Source organism: Gastrolobium bilobum, unplaced genomic scaffold, assembly GCF_033153095.1.
Source record: "Gastrolobium bilobum isolate Gb01-03AN ecotype WA unplaced genomic scaffold, APGP_CSIRO_Gbil_v1 utg9690, whole genome shotgun sequence".
NCBI lineage: Eukaryota > Viridiplantae > Streptophyta > Magnoliopsida > Fabales > Fabaceae > Gastrolobium > Gastrolobium bilobum.
This window is the reverse complement of record NW_026895287.1, coordinates 19,730-45,417: the sequence shown is the minus strand read 5'-3', so window position 1 is coordinate 45,417 and position 25,688 is coordinate 19,730. Positions and strand designations below refer to the sequence as shown.

At 33.5% G+C, this 25,688-nt stretch overlaps 1 protein-coding gene and 2 pseudogenes across 1 annotated transcript; all 3 read left to right on the top strand.

Annotated features, from left to right (window-relative positions):
• Positions 1 to 4,602: 4,602 nt before the first annotated feature.
• On the top strand, positions 4,603 to 7,420 carry LOC133304324 (casein kinase 1-like protein 4; annotated as a pseudogene).
• Positions 7,421 to 8,216: 796 nt separating this feature from the next.
• On the top strand, positions 8,217 to 12,735 carry LOC133304315 (protein trichome birefringence-like 21; annotated as a pseudogene).
• Positions 12,736 to 14,027: 1,292 nt separating this feature from the next.
• LOC133304308 (uncharacterized) lies at positions 14,028 to 25,167 on the top strand. The gene is made up of 14 exons (XM_061504320.1): positions 14,028 to 14,101; positions 14,942 to 15,060; positions 18,518 to 18,680; positions 18,813 to 18,902; positions 19,134 to 19,221; positions 19,333 to 19,377; positions 19,761 to 19,823; positions 19,917 to 20,006; positions 20,089 to 20,166; positions 20,874 to 22,511; positions 22,977 to 23,078; positions 23,196 to 23,339; positions 23,446 to 23,583; positions 25,045 to 25,167. Exons 1-14 carry the CDS (start codon positions 14,028 to 14,030, stop codon positions 25,165 to 25,167), a joined length of 2,955 nt encoding a protein of 984 aa, XP_061360304.1.
• The last annotated feature ends 521 nt before the right edge of the window (positions 25,168 to 25,688 follow it).

The window sequence follows — 25,688 nt, the reverse complement described above, 5'->3', positions numbered from 1 at the left end:
CTTAGTTCGGTAGATTGATTCATATTTGACATGGATCACGTGCTGGGCTTGGCTCATTATTCTCGTACCGTCTACCAAGACTTCTAATACTTTCACTGTTTGTTTTTTTTTTTTTTTAATAAGGAGTACTCATGTTTTTCATTAAAATGGTTTTATTTATTTTTATGTTAATTAAAGGTAAACTCAAATAAATATTATTAACCTAACATTACTAGAGCAATATGTATATGTATAGTTTTTTTTTCAAGAAAATTCTAATAAGAAATTGAAAAATTGATTTAGATTAATTTGGACTAAATTGGTTAGTTTTTCTGTTTAAAATACATAACTAACACACCTAAGCACAATGTGGTCTGATTTAGAAAATGAACTAAAAATCAGGTTCAATTTAGTTATAAGGTATAAGTTTCAATTTGTGTTTCACTTTTGGCGGACAACATATAAAGCAGTAAAATAGCTGGGGTTGTGTTTGTGGGGTAGCTCATCTCGTTGGGTCAATAAGCTTTGGCGCCCACCTCCGATCACACCAGTGCCTCCTGCTATAAAAAAAAGCACCTTCCCTCATTCCCGATGAATTGTGAATTGTGAATTGTGAAGTCATGCCATCTATTTTTTTCCTAGTCCAAAGGGGAAACACAACCTAAATCCCTTCTAATTAATAAAATGGCAAAGCTCAATCATTTCTTTCATCATGGATTCATGGGGTTTCACACGATGCTTGGAGATTTTCTAAACTTATTTGAAAAAGCCTAATACCCTATCGAGGTTTAAGTTACATAGCTTAGTGAAGTAACTAGAAAATTTTTAGATTAAGAGAATAGAGCTTTGAATAAAAAGTTGTTATCTTCAACCATATATGGGAGGGATCTTTTGACTTCAGAGTAAGATTTAGAAGTCTTACGCTTCATGTCAGCCGTTGATTTTCGTCAATCTAACAGTTGTCATTTATTTGAAATTAATAATTAATTAATTAGTATAACTCTATAAACTATAACCGTTATAGACAGAAATTAACGGTTAATATGTTTTCACATTATATATGGAAAATTATAACTATACACAGATGAAAATAAATATAATCGTTAGATTAACATAATCAATCTAACGATGAAATCAACTGGTAGTGACATTGGTAGTAACACTAATTGGTAGTAACAATATGGGACAAGATCACTTGTCACCAAATCTTAATCGTTGATTTTCGCCAATCTGACGGTCATAATTTACTGGGCCATACTTATTAATTAATTAATTCACAATAAATTATAACCGTCAGATTTGCAGAAATAAACAATTAAGATTTGGTATCAAACTTTTAGTTTAACACTAGTGTGAAATAATCCTGCCCAAATATAGTATAACTTTAAATTAAAATATAATTTAATGAAATTCATAAGATACATGAAACATTAAAAGGAATTGGGCAAGCAATCTTTGGGTGAAACTTAACCCAACAATGCAATGCAATCCACTCGTGCATAGGTCCTCACAGATAGAAAAATTGAAAGGGCGTGACTGATGATGACCTTACTAGTGACACAACACCTAAAAAACTGTCAGACATGACTATTGCAGTAAACCCCTCAACCAAATGACACAACATTCTCCCTTTACCAACAAAACCTTTATAAAAACCCAAACCTTTAACCCAAGACATCACTTTGCCACTTGAAATCAATCTGAACCTTGCAAGCTAACAAGAACCTGAAGCCTAAATCCATGAACCTTAGCAAGAAAGACTTTACCTAATCCCTAGGCTATAGCAACCTATTGAGTTTGAAGTCACCAAACTTTACCATCAACCTTTAAACACTAGCCTATATCAAGAAACTGCGTTTGAAGTTGTTGCCATGGAGGGATGAAGCAAGGAAAGATTTGCATGAAAAAGACCGAAGATGAGTTCAACAAACCAATCCGTACCTTCATCAATGAAGAGACTAATGAAAGGTACGAAGTGATGATGACACGAAACTTGTCACCTGACAATGGCTTCAATGGAGTGATCTTGGATAAGAGAGTCTACAAGCCTTACATACAAAATATCATCTTTGTGCATCATTAGGAGAAGTTATGTCTCCATGAAGAAGAAATCGTTATCCCTATAGTTCGCGAGTTTTAAGTGAACATATCATTAAGAAAATCCATAAGGAAGGAGGTAAGAGGTAACATAGTTTCTTTATCTCTTGTACTTGTTTTCCTTCTGTTTATCATGAGCTAAATGTAACATCCTATATTCGGTTTGTTATCATTACATATTGTATACAGTGCAACATAATTAATTAATAAAGCAAAAACTACATTTGAAAATATTACAATTACTCAATATGTGAACTAAATTTTTTCCATTCTTATGTATTGCTATATACTTATTAAATTGCATTCTTATTCAAAGTAATTACCATTTCCATTAAAACATTTCACATTGACATTGTACCATATGTCATACATAATTTTAGCCATTTCGAGATTTAAAGTCTATGATCCATCCTTGGATTTTACATCAAAGGCAAAATTTGACAAACATGAAAACCAGAAAAGCTGTCTGCATTTGGAAAATCATAGAAATTCAAAAACTTGACCAGTTGGACTGACATTTTAGTAGAGTAAAGAAAACACTTGGGGATTTAAAATGACATAAGATACGTGCAATTTGGAGCCCTATAGCCCCAAGATTTAATTATTCAAAAACTCCAAAAATTTTGAGGCATAATAAATGGATCAATATGAACCCTAACACAAAAAAATGCATCGATTTCGCTCATCAAATTGAAAACGAAAATGATAGAATTCAGAGAAGAGAATTACAGTGCAGAGAATCGAAAATCGAAAGCGTTGAGAAAAAGAGAGAGAAGATACTATTACCAGAGAACTGCGAAGGTATGTGGTTGTCACAGACACGCTTGAAGAAGAAGAAATTGGAACGACAATGGAGCTCGTGAAGAAGAAAACTAGAGAAATTAGGGATTTAGGGTTTAAAAAAAGCATTGAGCTGACCCGCGATTAACCCTATCCTAACCCAAAAAAGATGAGGGTTATTGGAGCTATAGTCAAAAATAATCCTACCAAATGTGGTTGAAAAAAAATGTGGCTGGAAATTGGGGTTGAAAGGCTGGCCCGTTAGCTCTAGCCCGTTTTGACAAGTCTATCCCAATGAATTGACTATGGTCATATGTAGGTACACTACAAAAAATGCAGCGTTCAACGACGTAGGTTTTGCCACATTTAGTAAAATAATAATTGAAAAAAAAATATCCTAGGACACTGTTTAGAGATGTGGCAAAATTACTCCTAAAAATAATAATAGTGTGTCAAAATTAGACAAACAAATTGCTTTCCACAGTCAGAAGAATGCCTAAGCTGAAATGAACCTTTGTAATTTCAACTTTAGTTTCGTCCTTCGTTTGTTCATCTTTCGAGACCACCAAATCTTCGTACACAACAATTTTTGTGTTATGATAGCTTAGATCTTCAAAGCTCGTTCTGTGTTGGTGCTTCATCTTGTTTTCTCCATCTCCTAATTTGAGGATAGATAAATCCAAGGGCATCAAGCTTTTCCTTTACAGTAACTTTAATTCTGAGAAATGTGAAACTCTAATCACTCAGGTGACTCCTTTATCTCTTAGATATATGCATCTTCTTACATTCTCCATCTCTTTCAAATCTATGAATGAGTCAATCCTTGCTATGCGATATAAGGATTATAGGATTAGTGCACGTAACCTGTTTGATTAAATGTCTCTGTTTGAATTTGACATAAATGTTGAATAGAGATTTAATATTTGACTAGCTGTTACTGCTATATTCCCTATATACGTGGCATGTTAGTTTCTGTTTTTGACTCTTCAATGCACTCAAATTCAGCAAATTTGAATGACAACAACCTTTGTGTTTGTGATTATTATCTGATGTTTGATTTTCATCACAGAGTTAGCTTTTTAGCTATACAAACGACAAAGGTGGTGTGAGTGTAACTGTTAGAGCTTAATTAATTAGAAAATAATGGGTCCAAGAAGTTCATTGTATTAATCCTACCCAAGGTGTGGGGAGAAGGGTCTAACCACAAGGGACATGGGAAATTTAAATATGTCTAGAAGGCCTTAACTATCAATTTTGTCTTAACCATGTTCCTTTCAGTTGGCTGTTGTCTATGAATATCTTAATTGACTAATTAAATCGCAAAGCTGTACTGCACTAAGAAAACATGTCAACACGTGAAATGCTCATGAGTGACATGGTCACTGCCTTTGATACTGTAGACAAACCTAGATTTTTTGCTTGGTGTACACAATTTCGTGAGTCTCTTGTCCAATTCATGTTTTGATAAAAATCTTAATTTTCCTTCAACATTATGAAATTCTTTACCAAATAAAACAATAAAAACTATTAGAATAGTTGATTTTGTAAATCTCTTGGTTTAATACAAGATTACGCACACGTAACCATATATCTCATTAGTACGATTCAGTGTACTTGATTGCACACAAAACAATACCCAATAAGAGTGCTATTTCGTTTTGGACATTACTTTGGAGAGCTTACTACATTCTGTCATTATATTGAGTCTCTTAATTACCCTTCAGATGAGTTTGTTAATCTTAAAATATGGGTAAATTGCATTTAAGCATTGAACAAATTAAGTATGGAACACGGAAACAAGATTATTTATACCCATTTGATTTTATTTTTTTTCTATGGACATTATATTTATTTGATCATTCCATTTAATCATTTAGGATGAATATTTTTAATTTGAATCTAATATGAAAGTTGAATTTAAAACAGTTTAAATTAATTAATCATATATTTTGTGAATTTTTTTTCATTAATTTGCAATATTCAACTATCCTCGTGGGAAGGACAATGTAATGAGAGTGGACAGAAATGACTTCATACACTGCTCAATTTCTCCATTAGCGCAGGTATTGACTAGTGGACATGATAGGATTGTATTAGGAAGCAGTTTTTCTAATACAGTGCAACAGAGAAAAATAGTTTTTACATGCAGTGCAAAAGCTTGATTTTTCAAGACTTAGTGGCAGGAATGCACTTCGTGTTATTGGAGATTTCTTATATCTATTTACAACAAGCATTGGTCTTGGAGTCACAATGAGTTTCATTAGTGAAAATTGTGTGCAAAATTGATCCAATAACTTTCAAACTAGTTTCAAATAATTTATAAACATTGTTATTAGTGCAAAGGACTGGCTGGACCCTCTTGTTTTTCCTTTCCTGTTATTTCTTTAAATTAATAAGTGCTTATTTGTATGGGCTGGACTCCTCATAGCATATATCTTGAGAACATTCGAGATAATAATAATAATTATTATTAGGTACTGATTGCGATTCAATTCTGCAGCCACGCATATTGATACCTTCGAGATAGTAGCTGTTAAGATCGTATGCTTCTTCCTACTCCTACTCCTTTTTTTCCTAAATTAATTAGTACAGTTTCGTATTCATTCATTTATCACCGATTATCATTGATTGATTGCCAATTCAGATTCAATTTTATTATTTGCATGTTAATTTTTGTTGGTTTGGTGTTGCAGGGGAACAGTAAAACGAAGCATCCACAGTTTCTTTATGAGGCCAAGCTCTACAATATTCAAGGAGGAAGTATGCCTTATTATTATTATTATGATGATGATGTCTGTGTGAGTGAATTGGTCTATGGATGTTGGTGTAGGGTGTTAGGAAGTAGGTGATATTTTTAAAAATTTGATTTTTGATTTGTTATTTTTTTTATAAAATAGGTTGCATACCAAGCGTAAAATGGTCTGGTATAGATAGGGAGGACAATGTGCTCGTTATGGATTTGCTGGGGCCTAGTTTTGAGGATCTTTTTGGGTACTGTGGAAGAAAAGTTCTCCCTCAAAACAGTGTTGATGTTGGCTGATCAAACGGTAACCATGTCATCACTTTTGATTATGTGTTATAAACCTTGTTATGTTTTGTGATGCTAAGTGAGGTGCATTTGGTGTTAACAATTTTTATTTTTATTTTTATTATTATTCTTTTGTGTAGATGACTAGAATTGAATATGTGCATTCTAAAGATAGGGATATTAAACCTGATAACTTTCTCATGGGACTTGGTCGGAAGGCAAACCAGGTGACCTTCCTGTTGTTGTTGTTTCCCTTCATTCATAGTTGACTGGCCCTGTTATTTCTTCAACTGTTTGTTGGCGTCAAAGTTCTGTATGTATGTAATTGTGTTGTACTTGTCAGGTTTACTTAATTGATTTTGGGCTTGCGAAACGATATAGGTTTTATTAAATACCTTGGACAGGCAAGGTGAAGATCAGAATCAATGGTAAATCAACTCATTTCTTTGGAACCTCATTCGCTATTCGTAGATACTCTTCATACTGCAAGTCGTTTCGGTGTAGCATGGGGTCAATGACATCCTCAGGACGAACCGATTTTCACCCTGGGATTTTTAATGGCTCTGATTGGTCCACGTATTGTCCTTTAATTTCCTTGTCCAAAACGGGATAGTATATAAGCAACGACACGAACCAAGTGTGTGAAGCGATATAGACATACTTGCGGATACTAAATTTTTCAGCTATAGACAAAGCCTCTGTGCAGAAAATGTCTTCGATGAGTGCTGAAGGACGCAGTGTCTAATATCAGTTCTTTATCCTTGTCAATTTTATTTTATTTTTCTATGCCTATCGTTTAAGAACAAGATTGTTAAACTGCAAACTCATATTTATGTGCTATAGGCTTAAGTTTCAGGTTAAATGGTAATGTATGTGCCATTTGTGCTGACTTATGGTCTTATGAATTGTACAGACACACTCATTGATTAAACGACGAGCCATGAAGAAGTAAGGGTAATCGTTGGTAAATTCTCTGAGTACTGTTTTGTCATATCACTTCACTCTGTGCATTTAATTTAATTCTCATTTTGTTTTTTTATTAAATATTTTATTCTCCTCTTCTCTTCTGTTCTTTTATTCTCCTTACTATGGATGAATCAGGTGATATCTTCTAATTTCTTCTTGTAAAGATTTTGAGATGAACCATGAACTAAGCTTATAGATTATGAACATTCAGATAAAGCTGCTCTCTTGAATTGCATGGAAATTAAAATACAATTATTATGCTTTTTGATGAACCCATTAATTGATATCACATAACATTAAAAAATGAAACATGATTTATTTGTTTTATGGCTGGTGTCTGCCTGAGTTCTTGGTTGATTATTGGAACATGAATGACCTTGACTGTGTTTACCAGCTAAGCAATAGAGACTGACCTTAGGATTTTGTACATTGGTGTTTTGAGGTTGGTTATCATAATAGCTCATAAATAGTATATTAACATAATATGAAATTGATTTGTGCAGGTGTGATCTGGTAGATGGCATTTCAAAGGACTATGATGGCATACAAGAACAAGTCCTAAATGGATGATAAAGAAAATTTGTACTACCATATTTTATTATGGAATTGAGAAGATACTTTTTTGTATAGATGTCCCATAAGTAAACTTTTTATTAGTTTTATATGGCAACTTTTTCCCTCTATGATATTGGTAGAAAGCTTGATTAGCTTATATAAATTGAAAACAAGATGACTTGTACAAATTCTTTAGTGATAATAGATTATAATGTTTAGTGCTTGGTTCACATTTTAATGCGTTCACTAAATCATGTTTGAGCTATTTTCAACATTATTTTCTCTATTATTGTAATATTTATCGAATTCATAATATTTTTAATTTAAAAAAAAATTCGCATATTTAGCCATGATCATGAATTTGGCTAAAAAAAGTTTTAGGCACAATTAGCCACATTTTTCTATTGTGGCAAACAAAACAGTTTAACCATATTTATAAAGTGGCTAAATTAACAATAAATGTGGCTAAAAAAAGGCTACCACACGTAGTTAAAATGTGGCAAAGTAAATAAAATAATGTGGCTAAATTATTGCAACACCACTTCTAGCCACATTTTATCAAAATGTGGTAAATTATGTTAGCCACATTTTTTATCAATGTTTGCCACATTTTTAAATGTGGCTAATCGGCATTTTTTTTGTAGTGGTATCTAGTTCTTATATTTAATCATGGTTACGATGTTTAAATTTAGGGACAACATTCTAAACGGAGAATATAATTAATTCTAAGTATTAATTTGCATTTTGACTCTTTAATCACGCTGCCAATATATATCTGTATATTTTAAGACCCAATTTATGTTTTTACGCTATGGATGATCTTTTTGGAAAATTTCTGCAAAATTTTCAGGTTGCTCATCCTGAGGATATTAAAGCCAGATATACATCGAAGGATGACATATATTTCAAATGGTGGTTTTATGCTGATTCTAATTTTACTCTTACATTATTGTGGTCCCCCTTTCTAGAAAATTCCACTAAAACTTACCTGAATGATAGTTCCTTCGATAACTCCGAGAATATTTATCTAGACAAGGCAGATATAGCTTGGAAAAAATTTGACTACGTGATTTTCATTGGGGGAGAATGGTTCTTCCGACCATTAACACTCTATGAAAATGATGAAGTTGTTGGATGTCAAAAATGCTACAATATAACAGCCCCTAGTACACCGGTATTGTTAATATTAATTATGATATTAAGCGCAGTTACAATCACAACAATTAATTTATAAAAATGCGAGTAAACTTTTTCTGTTTATTACGTGAGCATTTAAAACAATAAAAAGCGTAATAAATAAAAGTTGTGACCATAACTGTAAACTCTTGCGGAATACTTGTTTAAAATATTTTTATATCTTATTTTACTTAATACAAGACACTAAGGGGTTCCCATAAACCCACTTAGCTAATTTCTCGATTTTACGTTTTCCACCCATCCGAACATGGTTCGGTTATTATTTTTCTGCGGACACACCGCACAAAACCAGTCCTTCATCTTTAGCTATCTTTTTTTCTTACTTAAATACCTTTCCAATGAGCCATCACACGAGTCATTTCGATCTTGTTTGCTCCGGATATCGCCGTTTGAAGTTGGACAAGCAAAACTGCCAACCAACCCCAAAACAGCTCCAAACATCCTTCACTCCACGAATTACTGCAGAAAATCCACTCTACCAATTTCTCTCAAATTTTTATACAACAAACTAGACACCTCAATATTCAATTTAATATATCATACACCTAATTTGACTAAGAAACGAAGCGGGAATAAATTTCCCAAAACCGGTACAGATCTGCCACAAGTGCAGTGAGCAATTGGGCAGTCTGCACTCTCTGCCTTCTCCATGCCGGTGTCCAACCCAGAATTATCTCAAATTTTACCACAAGATAGAGGACATCTCAATCTTCAAAATGGAGTATGGAACGTCCCTATAGGACCTCTGTGGAGGGAGATATGCCCTCCCAAAGTTTGCCTAAATTTGCCAATTCTACAGAAAATTCGCCAGAGTTTCCGTTGTTTTTCCTAAAATCCCCAAATTTGTAATTGCTTTCTAATACCTCAAATGTACCTAATAACCAATGGGTGGCACACACAAGGACCAACAATACCTTGGGGCACTTACAACCCAACTCAGTTTATAGTTATTACACAATTTATACCATATGGCTTATTTATAAATCCTTAACTTGTTTTAATCACCAATGTCCATTTACATGCAATTTCTTAACATACAAATAATTATAATTCTTAAATAGGCCTAAAGCCCTTCCATCATATTACATCATGTATCCATTGTACAATTACAACATTTCACTTACATATTACAACTTACAACTTCATAATTTTAATTATAACTTGAAACATAAAGCTTAAAATGACATATACAACATGTACCTAGACTTAGGCAAAAATAGCATGAACAGATATGACATGAAGCTCATCCTACATACATATGGGATGTTCATGCCTTAAGTCTATCCTAGGCCCAATGGCCATCAAAATGCAAAACATAAAAATGTCCTCCAACATTCATTCTACGGGCCTCTTGCCCGCCGCTCCTGTGCCACTGCTACCTCCTGAATTAAAGCCCCAAAGACGGGGTGAGATATACGAATATATCTCAGTAACCCAGAGGTTCTGGAGAAAACTCCGCCCAATGACTCACTTCGATGCATATAAATAATATAAAATAACCTCTTTTCAAAAAGGGATAAAGAAAAGGATTTAGAGAAACTAGGGAATATAGGAATACAAAATACGACGAAGCTGGAATTGTAGCTACTAATACCACACAACGTCCTGCCTAATGGGTTGGCATATAAGCCTACGGGTCTCATCCAAGGCGTGTTCCAAGAACAACTAACCAAGGTACCCCTCCCATCCACATACACTCGAGACTTCCTAGTGTGCTCCTATCCAGATCACACACCACGACCCTGGGTCAACTGGAACTCCCTCTCGGAGACCTATCCAGTGGAAGTCCGAAACGCCCGAAGGCAAAAACTGTCTACTGGCCAGAGACTCAGTACATCTAGTGTACCACTAACATACATAATAAATGCATGATCATGTTATTCTACACTACTCATATACATTTCCTACCATCACCCTCAACGGGTATGGTGGAACACACAAGGGGAACAAGCCCCAGTACCAAGAGGTTACCTTAATAAGCCTCTTCACTTAGCTCCACAGCAGTATACTCTCCGAGCTCGTTACTCAACAGAATGCCAACACAGAGGACATTCTCAATTACTTAAAACTCATACGAACATATGCCAATTACCAATTATACAAGCATGATTCAATCACTTACCTTAATCCCACTTGGTCCAGGACCAAGAGCAATCCACCGACTCACGGTTCGGGGTTCAAATCGACGTACGACAACCTACAATAACTATGTACGAATCGTCTGTACACGACAATTATATCAAAACGCGAAAAACACCAAAAATCACCCATATACCTTGTAGGTTCGACCTTCTTAGGCTTATTTCACAATCTATTATTCTAAATTTTCTTTCTCATTTTATTATACCTCCTTAGGTTGCTACAAGGCTATACCACGTGCCGTTTTTCCATTTTACGTCTTTTAAACGTCGTTTTGCTTAATATCTCACTCTAGGATCCTTTATGACTCTCAACACCATTTATTATTTTTCATTGATTCTTCCACTTTCCAACCACCACACAACCCATCTAAATACCATTTAATACATGATACATCATCCAAGCCATGCCAACAACATCAAATCCTTAAAATTCTCTGCATGGCCGAATTGTCAAATAGGTAATTCCAAAGGATTCTCACTCAATTTTAATCACTCCACACCTCATACAATCTCATTATATCAACATCCCATCATGCAACAACTCACCAATCTAATCCTAACACATTTCCAAAATCCAAAGCCATGACAACCTAAAATTTCTCTAAGTTAAAAAATCCACATTTTTCCTCAATAATTTTTATTGCATTTATAGCTAATACACATTATTCTAAGACACATTCATGTGCAAACATTTTCCAATTGAGCTCTCTAAACACATCAATCAACTAAGCCCTATTTAGGGTTCACAAATCAATTCAGATGATTCAACCGTTTAAATACAAGGAAACTCACCCAAATACAAGGCACAAAGCTCCTCCTAAACATACTCCACCATTGGAGCATCTAGAAGCTCCATGAACACAAATCTAAGCAAGTGAGCCGCGGCCTTTAGGGGAGGATATCTCAAAATCCAATGGTTTTAAAGGCTCAAGAGTACTTCCAATGAGTTTAGAAGGTGTTTTCCATCAAGTTTCAAGCCAAAAATCGATGGATTTGGTGGAGAAATGATCAAGTTATGGTGAAATGGAAATTTGGAGGAAATGGGTCATGGAGGGGCTGTGTGGTGCGGGTTCTTGCTGGACAAAGGGAAAGGAAGTGGATGATGAATAGTGAATCCTAGGTGGCTTAAGTGGACATGAGTGGGGTGGGTCCCATCGCCACCTCACGCGATTTAAAACTAATCCGAATTTCTCTAAACGTCCGTAAATTCACAACCTATTTAGAAACTCTAATTTTTAACATCAACAATTGTCCTTTAATTATACTTGATCAGATGAATCCGGAGTCTTCCGGTCGTTCGGAGAAATTGTTGTTTTAAGCTGTTGCGCGCGCCGTTGGCACGCTTCCCCAAACTTACTCAATTCCATCAAATTTTATCAGAAATCATATTTCCTAGTTCTATAGACCATTTATAACTCATATTTAAAACCTAGAGCTCAAAACTCAATCGACACGCTTTACGGTGCAACTGTATCGCAGTATTTTTACCCGGTAAAAACACTATTCACTGAATTTTCTGAAACTTGTCTAACCACTCATTTTTTCATTGTGAACCCATTTTCAGGGTTATTTTTATCATCTGAGACCTTCTACTCAATTTTTATCTTCCTAGGATTGCGTGTTGGCTAATTACCGTTTTGCCCTTTCTTTGTATTTTGGCCTAATTTTCAGGATTTTCACTAATCCTTCCCTTTAATCCTCATTTAATATTTTAATACTTAAACTTAGGAATGCGAGGTGTTATACTACAACATGACAGAGCTTAACTTCTATGGATACATGAATGCATTCTGAACAACTTTGAGAACAATTGGAAATCTTAAAGGGTTCAAGGGGTTGAAATTTTTGGTGACACATTCTGCAAACCACTTTGAGAATGGGATGTGGAATAAAGGTGGGGGTTGTAATAGAACACAAACCCGTTACAAGTATGGAAGAAAAATGATTTTGCATCAATATGGTTTAGAAACATTATATATGAAGGCTGGTTAGTTTGTCGGTGGCTAGTTTGTCGTATGGAACTAAAAAGAGAAAATTATATAAAAATATATAAAAAAAAGAATCGACATTGTGTGCTTGTTGCTGCAGAATTTGTTTTCTGCCTCAAAAGCAAATATCTTATTCCCACACACACACACACACACATATATATATATATATGGGTTTTATAATTTTCATGTTATATGAGAAATGAATTCTTATGTCATAGAGATAAAAAGTATGTGGGATCTATATATTAGAAAAAGTCATGTGTGGAACCTATATCAACACGGAAATCAAAGGTGTGTAGGGAAATTTTAATTCTCATGTTACATGAGAATTATAAAATCCTATATATATATATATATATATATATATATATATATAGAACAAGGTTTTCCATACCACATATCATCATGCAACAGTTACGAAACGATTATAGAGTGAATTGGTTGAATGGTTCATAGAGGAGAAGAAGATGATTTTCGGCCAAAGAGAAATAGACCCACAAGAGAGAGAGAAAGAAGGTGTTGTCCGACGAGAAATGAAGAAAAAGAATGAAGAGAGACTATTTGATTTGTGATATTTTGAGTGAGTTAAATTTTTAAATGGGTAAAGACTCATCTACCCTTCTCATTTAACTCTCTTTCGGTCACTAACTTAAGCATTTATCTTGTGATTTTGGGTTCATAAAATTTATGGGGCGGTTCCCGTTAATTTATTTTTAAGTTTTGGATAAATTTTCTTAATTGCAATTTTATTTTAAAACTTTCACTATTTGCACTTGGGGTAGGATATTGTAATAACCAAGTAGGATTACTACCAATGTTACTACCAATAATTTCACCGTTAGATTGGTTTTTTATCCGACGGTCCTCATTTGATCCTTATATCCCCCTTCTCTTCCCTTCTCTCTCTGGCTATACTCTTTACCGCCGCAGCTGCCCATAGCCAATGTAATCGCCATTCAAAATCGAAACCCTCAAGTTGAGAACACCATTACTTGAGTAAATGAGTGCAAGAAACATTAATCAATGTTAAGAAATTATTAATCTGGCTTAAAAAACACGGAGAGACCACCGCATAATTCAATGCCTTTAATAGAAATCACTTAATAACCTAAGAATCATTCTTGTCCTTACTGAGAAACAAGAAATTCTCAGGCTGCAAGTCCATATGCATCACTCCCATGGTGTGATAGTTATGAACCACCGTCACGATCTGCCGGCACAAGAAATCTTTATTAGAAATCATGGATTAACAACGGCGGTGAGGTGGTAGGGTGTGGCGGCGCGACGGCAGCTATGGACAGCAGCGGCGGCGGCGGTAGAGAGTATAGCCAGATAGAGAAGGGAAGAGAGAGAAGGGGGAAGAGATGGTATATAAGGATCAAATCAGGACCGTCGGATCAAAAAACCAATCTAACGGTGAAATTATTGATAATAACCCTACTTGATTGTTACAATATCCTACTCCTTTGCACTTTTACCCAAAAAAGTGACTTTACTCACTAATTAGATTTTTATCTAATTAACTTCCTTTTTATCACTTATTAATTTCCAATTACTCTATTTAATTATTCAGGGTATTATACTAAATGTGTCATGGGTTAGGTGATAAAGTACCAATGCTGTAATCGATTTTTTATGTCTAAATTATGTTATGTCATTGTTCTTTTCAGTTGTTTAATAAGTATGCTTTATATTTCATCTTGGGTGCTTGCTGGGAAGCATATGCATGATGCATGAGGGGCTGGGTTGATGCTCGGAAGTATTCAAACCCTAGACAAAGTGGATTGATTAGGGTTATAAACTTAGTCAAGTTGGGAATGGGGACGGTTCACACCACTTAACCTAAAAACTTGTTCTTTAATGAGTCTTAAGGTTAATTCTACATAAGAATATGAGAGTTTAGACTTAGAATTTTTCATGTAAGGTTAGGAGAAGTCCCTACATAAAATAAATGTGTGTTGTTAATTACTATTTGACGCATTTATATAGCTTAATGATAACATCATTACAAGATTACAGTAGCACATAAATTGATCTTAGCTTATCTTTTAATTAAATTCTCTCATCTCTTGTGAACTTTTGCTTTTTGATTTTAGTACCTTTAGTTAGTCATAGTTAGTTTTAATCATTAGTTTTATTTTTTAGTCTAAAAATCCAATCATTAGTTAGTCATAGTTAGTATTATTGTCACTTGTTTGTGTATATAGGTTACAACCAGCTTCACAAGTTGAAAACTATTCTGTTCAAGATTTGGGATTCAAGTTAATTGATCTACGGCAAAAGGGAGATAAACAAATTGGAGCTCCAAATAGAATGGTGGTGATATGTAACTATATCCGATTTTATTATTTGTTTTTTTACCAACTTATTTTCACAAATATTGTTATGAAACCAACTCGCATTGTCACGGTTACACAAACTTTTCCAACAATTTCCTTTACCAAATTTTTATTAGTTATCACGCAAAAGAAGGAATAGAATAAAAGTAGTAGAGTAAAACTTCAAATTTGTTCATGATTAGATAAATGTCTGAAATTCTTACAAATCTCTTTCTCCCAATTTACTATTCCTAATATTAATTATAGGCAAAAGTATAAAATTATTTTCAATGAACTCAAAATGACGTCGTTTTGGGTTATAAAATTAAAAAATTATAACGATAAAGGTTAATATAACCCTGCAATAAATTATAGGGTAAAGGATTTCTCAAGTCAATGAAAATAAGTTATCTCCAGTGAACTCAAAACGACGTCGTTTTGGGATGAAAATGAAGGTGTTTTTGTAATTATAATATATTCCAGGGTTATTTTAGTCTTTATTATTATAATTTTTTAATCTTATAACCCAAAACGACGTCATTTTGAGCTCACGGGAGATAACTTTATATCCAGTGACTGGAGAAATACTTTTCCCTAAATTATAATTACAATAATAATTTGATTTCTGCCACAAAACGACATCGTTTTGTACTCACCGGAGATAACTTATCTCCGTTGGCCGGAGAAATATTTTATCCTTAATTATAATTTTATCTATTGGAGAAATGTTTTACCCTTAATTATAATAACAAAATAGCAATCATTGTACTAATTTTAAATCTTCTTTAGTTAAATGGGTATTTCTTCTTTTTGTGGAGGGTTTAAATGGGTATCTTTGGCTAATCTAAAAGATGATTAACATTCTACAAAAAATAAAATAAAAAATAAAAGATGATTAACAATATGCAATTGCTGTCATTATGCATATATGGGGATTTAATGTTATTATTTTCACACACACACATAAATATAAATATATATATATATATATATATATATATATATATATGAAATTAGGAATTTGTTTAGTTTAAATTTTAGTGAAATTTTTATTTTAATAAATTGATGTTGAAATAAATTTATTTAAAAACAGATGGTAAAATAATTAACTTGTGTTTGAAATTAATTTAACAAATTAGTTTTGAAAAATTAATTTTGTTTAAATGATAAAGTAAAATTACTTTTAAAATTTGATTATATGCGTTTGTTTTTCAAAATTTTATGAGTCTTATAATTAAAAATTTATTTTATTTACCTCAAAAAGTGATTGAATTTATCTTCGCTTAAAATCAACCATGTTCCAGTTCTGTCACAATATTGAAAATAATTGAATCACAAACCAGGAAAGATTTTAGTTGTTTTTAACCTACTAAGAGTATATAAGGGCATGTTTAATTGTGTTTTTTATATAAAGTGTTAAAACTATTTTTTAGAGTAGATTATGAAAAACAATTTTCAAAATAAAAATAAGAAAATTTGTTTGATAATATTGTTTTGAAAATTGTTTTAAAAATTAAAGAAAAATATTGTTTGATAAATTTGTTTTTAAAGTAAAAATAAAACTCAAAATTTATTTGATTTGTAATATTATATCTATGAACATAGAAAACAACAGTTTATATGGCTTAATGAATAGGGGATTTTTTCTTGCCTTGGTCAATTGTTGTGACTAAGAGAACGTTTGTTTGGGCTTTTTAAAAAGTAACTTTTATCTCTTCTTTATTTTAGAAGTGTTTTTTATAAAAGTTAAAACTATTTATATTTTTATAAAAATATTTAATTTTTGAAAAAAATATTTGACTTTTGACTTCTGTTTTTTCTAGAAGTTAAAATTTTTAGCTTCTGAAAAGAAGTAGGTTTTTGACTTTTTTGTGACTTTTGCTTTTTTTAAAAGCGGACATCCAAACAAACTAAAATTGAGAAGTGCTTTTTTTTAAGAAAAAAAATAACTTTTGGAGAAAAAAAAAACCATCCAAACAAGCCCTAAGTGGGGTTGGTGAGTTAGGAAAGAAAACATAGAAACGGATTGCCATAGCAAACGGTGGCTCAAACGGGCATCGCCTCATACAAAAATAGCTTGATTGTTTGTGATAAAAATGATGAAGAAATAGCAAATGATGTAGTTCAATTGGTGTTAAGAAACTGAATAGGTGGAGGTAAGAGTATGTATTTAATCATTCTCAGTATCGTCTTTGGGAGGAATTTAAAGTTTTAATCCTGACCTGAATCGAACTAATTGTGAAACGATGAACTAATTAGAATATCTCAAAAAAAAAAAATGAAGAAATGAATGAAGATAAATATATTCATTTTTCTCCTTCTCTTTTTTCGTCTTTGTTAATCGATTCAGCAAGCAAAAATGGAAACAATATGTTTACTTTCGTTATTAATTAGATTAAAAATTGGAAAGTTAAAAATTAGATTAAAAATATGTTGGGAGTGCATGTTCTCTAATCTTTGATCTAAAAACTAAAAAGGGATATTGTATAAAAAAATTATTCCCACAAAACACTTAATCAAGAGTAGAATTATAAGTGGGAGTGCCTGGGAAAGTGACGGTGAATTTCATAGAATTCCATGTTCAGTAGCACATAATAGAGAAATTTTTTTTCGAGAAAGTTATTTTCTCAATATTTCATTTTGTGTGTATTTTCTAAATCAAAATATCACTGAAAAATATTATTTAGAGGGTGGTATTTCAGGAATTACAGACAATGAAAAAATATAGATTAATTTTTCAGACAAAAATAATCAAACATAGTATTAAAAAAATTAACCCAATATTTTTGGAAATATTTTGGTCTACCAAATAATTTTTTGGTAACATTCCCGAAAAACTCATTTTCCTATCATATTCTCAGAAATCGTGACTTCCATATAAAAAAAATTCTCTTCTACCAAACACCCTTAGCTTATGAATATCTTTAAATCAAATTTAATGTTAATGTCCCGTAATTATATCATTGCCATGCTTTTTTTATGCGTAATAATGAAAATTATAATACAATCCTGAGAGCAAATACCAAATAATCTTCTCATAAAACTTTCGAAGTCTCACAGTAAATGCGTCTTCCTTCATTAAAACACAATGATGACCGCATCTTCCCCATGTACGGCCTATGTACATTTGTTTAGGTCCCCATGACTCAAATTATTTAGGCGTATTTACCGCTATTTAGTGTAGAATTTATTTGACCTTAACACATTTTATGTTGATACGAATAAAAATATTCATTTTTTAAATGAACGCAAATATTTGATATAGGAACAACTAAAACCTGATCACACATAAAATAAAATTTTAAAATCATTTATCATATGGAAAGAGAAAAGGATTCGGGTGATAAATGAAATTAAATTAACTTTGAAGACACAATAAAGGTGAAGATTTGGAGAATACATCTCTCTCAGTTATCAGTGAAATGATTATCTTAACCTTTCATATATGTATCAAACGTTTATTAGGGAGTGCCAATGGCACTGTAACGTTCACATATATGCAAGTTCATGAATGGCAAATAGCAATGGATGAGGCTCTTAGAAATCTAAGGGATACGCTCAAGACACTTTGTTGTCTGGATGGCTGGTCTTACGCCGTTTTCTGGCGCTTCCATCCACATAATTCCACGTAAGCCTTTTTTGTTTTCTTTTTGTTCTATTATATTATATGTCAACCTTGTCTTCTTTCTTTTATTTTATTTTTTTAATGAGAAATGATCATCCAATTCATTTGATATTGCATGTTTGAAACTCCCTCCAGGTTGTTGAACATGGAAGATGCATACTATGAAGATCCATTGGCAGAAGGGATAGTCAATAAGCTTCCACAGGTTCACTTGTTGGGAGAAGGGTATGCTTATTATTATTTACCATACATGTTTGTTTTTCTATTATTGCTTCTTTAGTTTCACGTGTGATAGACCCTATTGTATGGACCAAATTAACCAATGAGGCAAAGTGTGATCTCAAAATTTTCCAATTGCATCTTCACCATAGAGATTCTTTTTAAGTAAAGCCTAAACGCATATATGTATGGCAATGAAAGGACACAGGGCTAATTCAGTTGTTATGTCCTTTCTAGAATTATTGGTCAAACTGCTTCCACGGGCAAGTACAGATGGATGCACTCAGATCATCAAACTGAAGAATCCAATTTGACTATCTGTGAGGTAATAATTTTGACTGTTTTGTAGTTACCATTTCAACTTCTCAACATTTCTTGTCTTTTCGTTCACTTATTACTTGAGAATTTCTTCTTTTTTTATTTTTTTTATTTTCAGCAAGTTGATTCTGATTTGCATCAACAGTTCTCCTCTGGGATAAAGGTACTACAAAGCACCAAGAAGGGAATTGTTGTTGATAATTGAACCTCAAAGCCTCACATTTTTCCATATCTTCTATTTCCATGATTTCTTTACATGCTCAAATACAATTTCTTTGGTTAAAGTGTAGTATTTGTCACTGTAACATACGAAATATATTGAGAAAAATTTTAGTGGTTCGGAACCATTGAATTCGGTGGTCCGTTTTACTAAAAAGGGAAAAAAAAGTATATATTTTTACCTTGTTTTCCCTCTTTTAGTAAAAGGGATCACCGAGTTCGGTGGTTCTGGATCACTAAATTTTTTCTCAAATACACTTATTTAATTGTCAATTTTTTCCGAAGTGCTGGACATTGTACATTGAACAACTATTCTCTAATTTGCAGACAATTGTGGTTATATCCGTAGACAAACCATCGGGGGTGATACAATTTGGGTCCAAAAAGAAGGTTAGTATAAAAAAAGGGCCTGAAATTTATGTCATAGGGTATGAGGTTATGAACATGACATATTAGTTTATAACATTAACTTTGAATTAATAGATAATGATGACTATTAATAGGTTTAGACCTGACATTCAATACAGGAAGCAAGTTTTTGGATATGAATATAAAGAGATTCATATCTGTGATGTAGTTGAACCAGTTGTTCCAAAGTTAGGATGCTAGTTGGCATGTTCACTTCACTTTAGCTATTTCATTATTCTTGTTTTAGACTGGTGGTTTGGTCCTTAATACTCCTTTTCTTATTCCCATTAAGGACAAAATATTTATATCACGGAATATTACGCAGGCAGAAACCACCATACAAACATTTAAACCGACCCCTCAAAAGACCTGGTTCATCATAGCTGATAATTACCACTAAATTTCCACTAACTCACATGTCGTTTCTCAATTTTATTTCCATCATAGCTGATAATTACCAAGTTATATTTTATATAAAATGTTCGTATACATATATAGTGAGGAGCCAGGAAATAATTGTAACCGTGCCAAAAAACCCAGCTAGGTAGAACTTAGCCAGTGCCAAAATTGTACCATTTTTCGAAACCCAGCCAACGCCAAAGCTGTATAATAATTGTTGAGATATATAAAACTATTAATATAGACTCACCCAACAACTTAAGTTTTTGAGTTGAATTGGCTTTTTACATAATATCAGAGTCTCGTGTGTCCCGGGTTCGATCCTCATCGCCCCCTCCACTTTCTCTGTGCATTGTTTACCCTTCAAGCCCATTGGACTTTCGTGCTTTTGGGTTGAATGGTCTCAATGTGGCGCTTTCGTGTGAGGGGGCGTGTTGAGATATATAAAAATATAAAACCATTAATATAACTTCACCCAACAACTTTTTGGGTTGAATTGGTTCTTTACATATATTATTTTTGAAAACCAGCCACTGCCAAGGCCCCAACTGGTCTCAACGTGGCTCTGCCACTGTATACATCCACCACAGCATGCTTGAGTGCTAATGGATTTTGATGTTTTCATTGTTGCAGATTATGGAGAGAATAGGATTTTTGGAACAAACCCAAAGATTGCTCACTGGGATAGAAAATGAGGGAGTTCTTAGTTCATCAGCAAATACACTTCTCTCTCCGGATAGTGAAGATGATGATCTATATGGGTTGTTGGCTTCATTTTCCGCTGAAAATTTATATGACGGGAATCTCAAATATGTTCATTGTGATAACTCTGAAGTGCTAATGGGAAACACTTATTCTTCTGCAAATCCTGATGATTCCTTCCCTTCAATGTATAACATTCTTGAAGAAGGGATGAATCACATGCATGGAAATTCCTCTTGTCTAGGTGACCAATTGACCCCTGCCATAGAAGCTCAAGTGCTATCCTCAGATAGGGATAATATTACTATGATTTTGAAGCCAGGTTCTTCTATGAACAACTCTATTGATGAAAACCCCAGTTTTGGTACATGGAGTAGCGAAATTTCATCATTGGATGATACACTAGGCCAACAATTGGTATCTGAAATAAATGCTCAAGATATTGCAGATGTGCACTGCAAAGAAGCAAATGCATTTTCTTATGACAAACTTGCAGCTGAGGATCCAGCATTGACCTCATTGTATGGCATGAACAGACTGTTAGACCCAACAATAACATTTCCAAACCAATTAGGAAATTCAGTTGATAACCAACTTTCTGTTCAATCTAGCATTTTGTCAGAAGTTAATTTTCCTGATAGCTCAAGTAAGGTAAATGGACCGTCTATGAACTTAGAGCCAATTGATACTTTTGAAGAATTTCCTGAGTTATTCTCCGCAGATGATCTCAGCCAGTTGTTAGCTCTTTCTCCAGATGATAGTATTGACTTAACAGTGACTGCATTGAATAACACACTTTCTAAGTCACAAGAATTTAATCCCATTTCTTCTAGTCTGGTTGATAGTAGTGTTTTTGGTAATGTTCCAGTTACATGTTCAACTGTGCATAATTCCATAGCAGATACAGTCAACTTGGATAATCAACAAGCATCCACAGTTATGCATAGTTCTGGAAATATTTTATTTGATAGCTTGGGACTTGATTTGACATGTGACAAAATTGATGAGTGGTGGGCCAATATGCTTACACCAATGGTGAGTACAGCTGCTACTAATACTACTTTCTCTATTAGCAAATCTGAGTTGAATGTTGCTAGTGGCTCCAGGAAAAAATTATTCTCAGAGTTAGGACTTGATGGGATTTTGAATGGTCAAGCCAATTCCAATGCTTTGAATATTTATAAGGAGCAATTATCAACATATAAAAAGCAGAAGATAGAACATTCAACTGTAAACAGAAATCCAATTCAGTTGCCAAGTCTTGCTTTGTCTAGGAGCTCTAGAGTAGGCTTGTTGCAGCCAGTTTCTAAAGTGGACAGGATAAGCAAACTTGTACCCAAGAAAGAGATATTCCAAAAACCAGAGGTAGGAGGCTTGAGGATTGATGATAGACATGGCAACACTCGGAAGGTTGTTCCAACATACACTCAAAAACCAGTGGAACCCAATAAGGTCATTAAGAAGAGGGCTAAGCCAGGGGAGACAACTAGACCCCGACCAAAAGATCGTCAGCTGATTCAAGAACGCATTGAAAAGTTGCGAATGACCATCCCCAACTGTGGTACAAAGGTAAATGTAAGTTTACCTATAATAGCAAGTAGATATTATTATTTTTTGGATATCAACCCTAATTATCTCTTTGAGACGAGTAGGCTCCTTTGGGTATCCCCATAAGTTTCTACTCTTTGAGTTGACTATGAGACTAATTCCAAATGCGAGCAGGTCAAGGATTAAGGTTTTATGCCTCTTCCCCATATGGCATTAGTGGGGATCGAGTTCCTTCCCCACCCACTCAGCTAACTTCAAACGTCCCTATGATAACAAGTAGAGATTCTTGAATGTACTTCAAACATCCCTATGATAACACGTAGATATTCTATATGATAGAAATTTTCCCATTTCAACTATATTCCCCTAATTCAACCTTTGTGATTTGTGTCAAATTTATTCAAAATCTTATTAGCAGAAATTTTTGCTGCTGACTTTTATTTTATTTAGTCAGTAACATATTGACATGTGCTTTCATGAAAACAGATTAGCATTGATGCTTTGTTAAGTCGCACCATCAGTTTCATGGTCTTCTTGCAAAGCATCACCAAGCATGCAGACAGGATACATGAGCCCTGTGAGCCTAAGGTAATTAATTAATTAAATCATTTTCCTATAGTCAAAAGAAAAAAAAAATTAAAAATTAAGCATTTTAATTCTTCATCATTCAGTATCAAATATGATTGTTTTTGCTTGGAATTTTAGCTCATAAAAGACACTAGGGAAGGAGATAGCATAAATGGTGGTGGTGGTGGTGGTGTTACATGTGCATTTGAAATGACGAGTCAAACGATGGTGTGCCCAATTATAGTGGAGGACATGGGTTCACCAGGCGTAATGCTTATAGAGGTAAGAAAATATGAGAATGTTAGTTTACACTTTACATACAATATGCTATTCTTTTTATATTTGATGACAGTGAATTCATTGGCAATTTGGCATTGCTCATTTGCAGATGCTTTATGAGGAGCGGGGTTCCTTACTTGAGATAGTGGACAAAATTAAGGGGATTGGGCTGAAAATCGTGAAGGGAAACATGGAAACCAGGGAGAAAAAAATATGGGCGCACTTTATTGTTGAGGTTAAAGTTGAGGTTAGTTGTTACTTAAAAAGTTTTAAAACACAACCTCCATGGTAGCTCAATTGGTAACTAAGTGGTCAAGGATTTTGTTTTGGTCAGGGAAACCGCCTACCCTGGGGATACCTTTATCTACCAAGAAAAAAAAAAAAAAAGGTTTTAAAACACAACATCTAAATGGGGTGACGTGAGTGCAATTTTTTCTCTCTATCCTTTCTGGTTTTGTCTGTTATATTTCCTTTTTTATAGACAGAGTAATTGGAATGATAGAATGGATCCAATTAATTAGATCAGAAAAATTTCACCCATTCTTTCATGTATCAATGGTCGGCCATTAAAATCATAATTTTTTCTTATTCATTTTATGAATTTGGTTATTGATATGTGAATGAATGATTTGAAGTTTTTTTTTTTATACATTGGCGGGAATTGAATACATAACCTAATATAAACTTCCCAAATTCATTATTACTAGACCAATTCTAGTGGCTTAATGACTCGAAGTTTTAACTTGATATGGGCATATCAAAACAAGAGATTAACGGATCTCTTCCCATGAAATAAATCATTGTTTGGGAGTTTTCCCATTGATAGAATAGAATGACTAAGAAGGGGAACAATTCCACCCACTCGTCAAATCTATCAACTTGTTATATCTTTAAATTTTTTCTTGGGGGTTGATATGAAAAAATTTTGTCTTCTTTTTTGAATAATTAGTTGCATTTTTAACCTTAACCATTCTTGCTCTCTCATTGTTTTCTCAAACCATTCCAACAAGAGCAATATGCATGATTTGTTTTCTTTTTTTCTCTTTTTTTGTACAAGCACTTGAACCCTCCGAATAAAGTATTTTTTGACATAGAACCAGAAAGATTTTACTCAAGTATATCTTGTCACTAAGGTTGTGCACTTTTGTATTGTCTGCTTCATGCATTTTAATAACAATACACCCCACAAATGGACTCTGTGTGCACAATGAAATCAACTTTTGAATGTGTAAAAAAGTCAGGATTTGAATATTTGGTCATAATATTACAACATGTATTAGATACTTTTATTCTTGTTAAACATTTACAATTTTTTATTAAATCATAGTGTTGAGATATATATATAGTCCCACATTGGTTGTATGAGCAACTAATGTGGAGTTTATAAGGCCTTAGGCACTCCCACCCTTTGAGCTAGCTTTTGGGGTGGTGGTGTATCTCAAGGTTCTTTACCCATAGAATAATATTTTTAAAGTTGATTTAAATTTTTTTAAGCTGAATAATCTGTTTTAAGCTTTATCATTGACTCATATAAGAATTAAACTTTAGATTTAAAAAATAGTACTAGCAGTACTTAAGTTAATAATTCATTACCCTCTAACAATAGAGTGGTATTTTTTATGCTTTTCACCCCACGCCATTCCAAATTTGCATCTTCAAAATTTTCAAGCACATCCTAGCTAATAATACTGATTTTTCCATTTTGCAGAAGGACAAGAGACCTGTAACAAGGATAGAAGTATTTAGAGAACTTCTACAACAAGCAAACACATTTGGAACTGATTATAAGCATAGTAATGCTATTGAAGGAGTTTACTTCCCATGGTCATGAAGACTGATTGACACAGTTCAAGTTCAGAAACACTTGGAGCATTGAATGTGGAACCATCACATTGAATCTGGATCGGCATGAACATAGATAAGAGATTAGTAATAGGATACAATTAGCCACGACGGGGTGATATTTGTGTCCATGTAGGTGAAGAAATGTGAGGTGCAAAATCATGTGTCAAGGAATTGCTAGGTACATCTGTAATTAACACGCTACAACAGTTTGACATTGTAATTTATTAACAGATATACACAGTTACCCAATTCCCATTTTGTAATTTTTCGTTTGTTACTCTTTTCTGTTATCTGCTGTTTGCCTTTTTTTCTATTGCTGACTCCCTCACTTGCGTATTTCACGGGAGTTTGTTACTTTGTATTCTCTCCTATATATTGGGAGCTCTCAAGGCATTGTACTACACTGATTATAAAGATAATGAAACCTGCATTTTATTTTTCACCCGATTGCTTTTCTGCTTCTGTATCTGTAAAATGGTATCAGATTTAACAGTTCTTTCCTAGTCA